This window comes from Lactuca virosa, chromosome 3, assembly GCF_052849685.1.
Source record: "Lactuca virosa cultivar CGN04683 chromosome 3, Lactuca_virosa_CGN04683_v6, whole genome shotgun sequence".
NCBI lineage: Eukaryota > Viridiplantae > Streptophyta > Magnoliopsida > Asterales > Asteraceae > Lactuca > Lactuca virosa.
Genome location: NC_136428.1, coordinates 59755861 through 59758487, shown reverse-complemented (window position 1 = coordinate 59758487; position 2627 = coordinate 59755861). Strand labels below are relative to the sequence as shown.

The 2627-nt window shown below is 47.6% G+C and overlaps 1 protein-coding gene across 1 annotated transcript; it reads right to left on the bottom strand.

The window, feature by feature from the left end:
• Positions 1-777: 777 nt before the first annotated feature.
• On the bottom strand, positions 778-1407 carry LOC145163567 (uncharacterized). Its single transcript, XM_079082396.1, has one exon. It carries the CDS (start codon positions 1405-1407, stop codon positions 778-780), a length of 630 nt encoding a protein of 209 aa, XP_078938522.1.
• Positions 1408-2627: the final 1220 nt, after the last annotated feature.

Here is a 2627-nt window from a genome sequence, read left to right as displayed (position 1 = left end):
CCTCAGAGTCTCAAAAGTCAACTGTTGATTCGACCCCCACTAAAAAGTAACATTCTTCTTCGTCAAGTGGGTCAAAGGCACTGCAATCTTGGAGAATTCATGGATAAATCTCTAATAATCCCGTACAAGACCTAGGAAGCTTCGAATCTCAGATGGGGTCCTCGGAACCTCCCATAGCATCACGACCTCTATCTTGGCTGGGTCGACCAATATATCCTTATGGTTGATGATGTTCCCCAAGAACCGCACCTCGCGCAACCAGAACTCACATTTGGAGAATTTGGCATACAACCTCTCCCTCCTTAGGGTCTCCAATACCACTCGCAACTGCTCTTCATGTTGCTCCTTGGTCTTGGAGTAGACCAAAATATCATCTATGAATACTATCACTGACCGATCTAGCATCGGCCTGCAAACCCAGTTCATGAGATCCATGAACGTTGTCGGTGCATTGGCGAACCCGAATGCCATCACCACGAACTCGTAATGGACATAACAAGTCATAAAGGCTGCCTTCTACACATCATCATCCCTGACCCTCATCTGATGGTACCTTGATCGCAAATCAATCTTGGAAAACCAAGATGCACCCTGGAGCTGGTCAAATAAATCATCAATTCTCGGGAGTGGGTAACGGTTCTTGAAAGTTAGCTTATTCAACTCCCGGTAGTCAATGCACATCCCGTGTGAACCACCCTTCTTATTTATGAACATGATCGGTGCTCCCCAAGGTTAGCTACTTGGTCGAATAAATCCCTTGCCTAGTAGCTCCTAAAGCTAAATGGACAACTCTTGCATCTCTGGTGGTGACAAGTGATACGGATCCTTGTCTATGGGGGCCGCTCTAGGAATCAAATCAATCCAGAAATCGACTTGCCTCTTGGGAGGCACTCCGGGTAACTCCTTAGGAAATACATTGGGGAAATTTCGAACAATAGGCACCTCACTCAATGTCATCATGCCCTCAACTCGTGTATCTACTACATAAGCCAGGAACCCAGAACAACCCTGATGAAGGTATATCCTAGCCCTCGTAGATGAAAAAAGAGTTGGCACATAAGAAGCTCTCTCGCCAGGAATAACCAGTTCTCCCCCACTTGGGGTTCGAACTCTCACTAGTTGGCACTCACATTCAATCATGGACACATTGGGGCCCAACCAATCCATCTTGAAAATAACCTTCGATCCATGTAGAGGAATCTGTACCAAATCAATAGAGTATCTCTCGCTAAATAGATTCAGGACACACCCACGGTGAACCCTCGAAGCACTCACATAATGTTCATCCGTAATCTCAACCTCCAATGGGTAATCCAGAATCCCGGGAGCATCACAAAACTTCTTCCTAAGCGCAAGAGATATAAAGGATCGGGCAGCACCCAAATTAAACAGAACATGAGCAGTCATATCATTGACTAAATAGGTACCAATACAAGATCAAATATAATCATGAGCATAAATAAGGAAAGAAATAAAAGAGAATAATAAGTCGTATACCAATAACCACATTCGGTGTTGTACGGGCCTCATCGGTGGTTAGCTGAAATGCCCTGCTCTTCATCATAGGTGCCTATGCCTTACCCTGGGAGCCATCAGTAATCCTCAAGGTGGCTGGCGCAGGCGCCGCCACTGCCCCTCCTAACAATCTCGGTCAATCGGCCTTTTTATGGCCGGTCTGATTGCAATGAAAGCAAAGCATAACACTATGGGGGTAGTCCCTACTCATGTGGCCCAGCTGACCACAACTAAAACATAATGAACTCATCAATCTACATGCCCCACCGTGTAGCTTGCCGCACTTTCTGCAGCAGCTCCGGCCCTACTGGCCTCTGATTCGTGAATCGGAATTCTTGGGCCTCTTAGCCTGGCCCACCACTGTCTGTGCCTGCTCCAGCTTTCGCTTCGTCCGAAGCTCCAACTCAATCTCCCGCTCACGGGCCTTCTCAATAATATCATTCAGGATTTTGCACCCCAAAAAGCTCAAAAACTCCCTAATATCCTCTCTCAACATGTCATGGTATCTCGTCTTTTTCATCTCCTCATCCGCAACATACTGCGGAACCAACAGAGCCCTCTCTCGGAACTTGGCGGTGAACTCCGCCACAGTCTCAGTGGTCTGGAGAAGGTCTTGAAACTCCTTCGCTATTTGCTGCACCTCAATAGTTGGTGCAAACTCCCTCTGGAGCCTCGACACAAAATCCTCCCAACTCATGACCGCAACTTTCGTCGACCCTACACCTCGGCCAACCTCATCCCACCAGTCTTGTGCTCAGTCCCTCAACAGGCAGGATACAAACCCCACCTTTGCCCCCTCAAGGCAAAAACTCATGTGCTGAGTATTCTCCATGTCAGCGATCTAGTGTCGGCTAGCGATTGGGTCCTTAGCCCCAAAGAACTCAGGAGCTCCACAAGCCTTGAACTCCCAAAATGAGGGAGTTCGAGCTCCTATCTGGCCCGTAGCAATCTTTACTCGAAAAGACATGAGCCTCTCATCCATTAGATCTATAATCCCCTCCTTGATGGTATTGAACATCACAGGAGTAGCATCCAAGATACCGCGAGTAACCTCAGTCTCAATAAACTCGAGCAGCCTCTCATTAATCGGTTCTACGCCTGATCCAGAACCT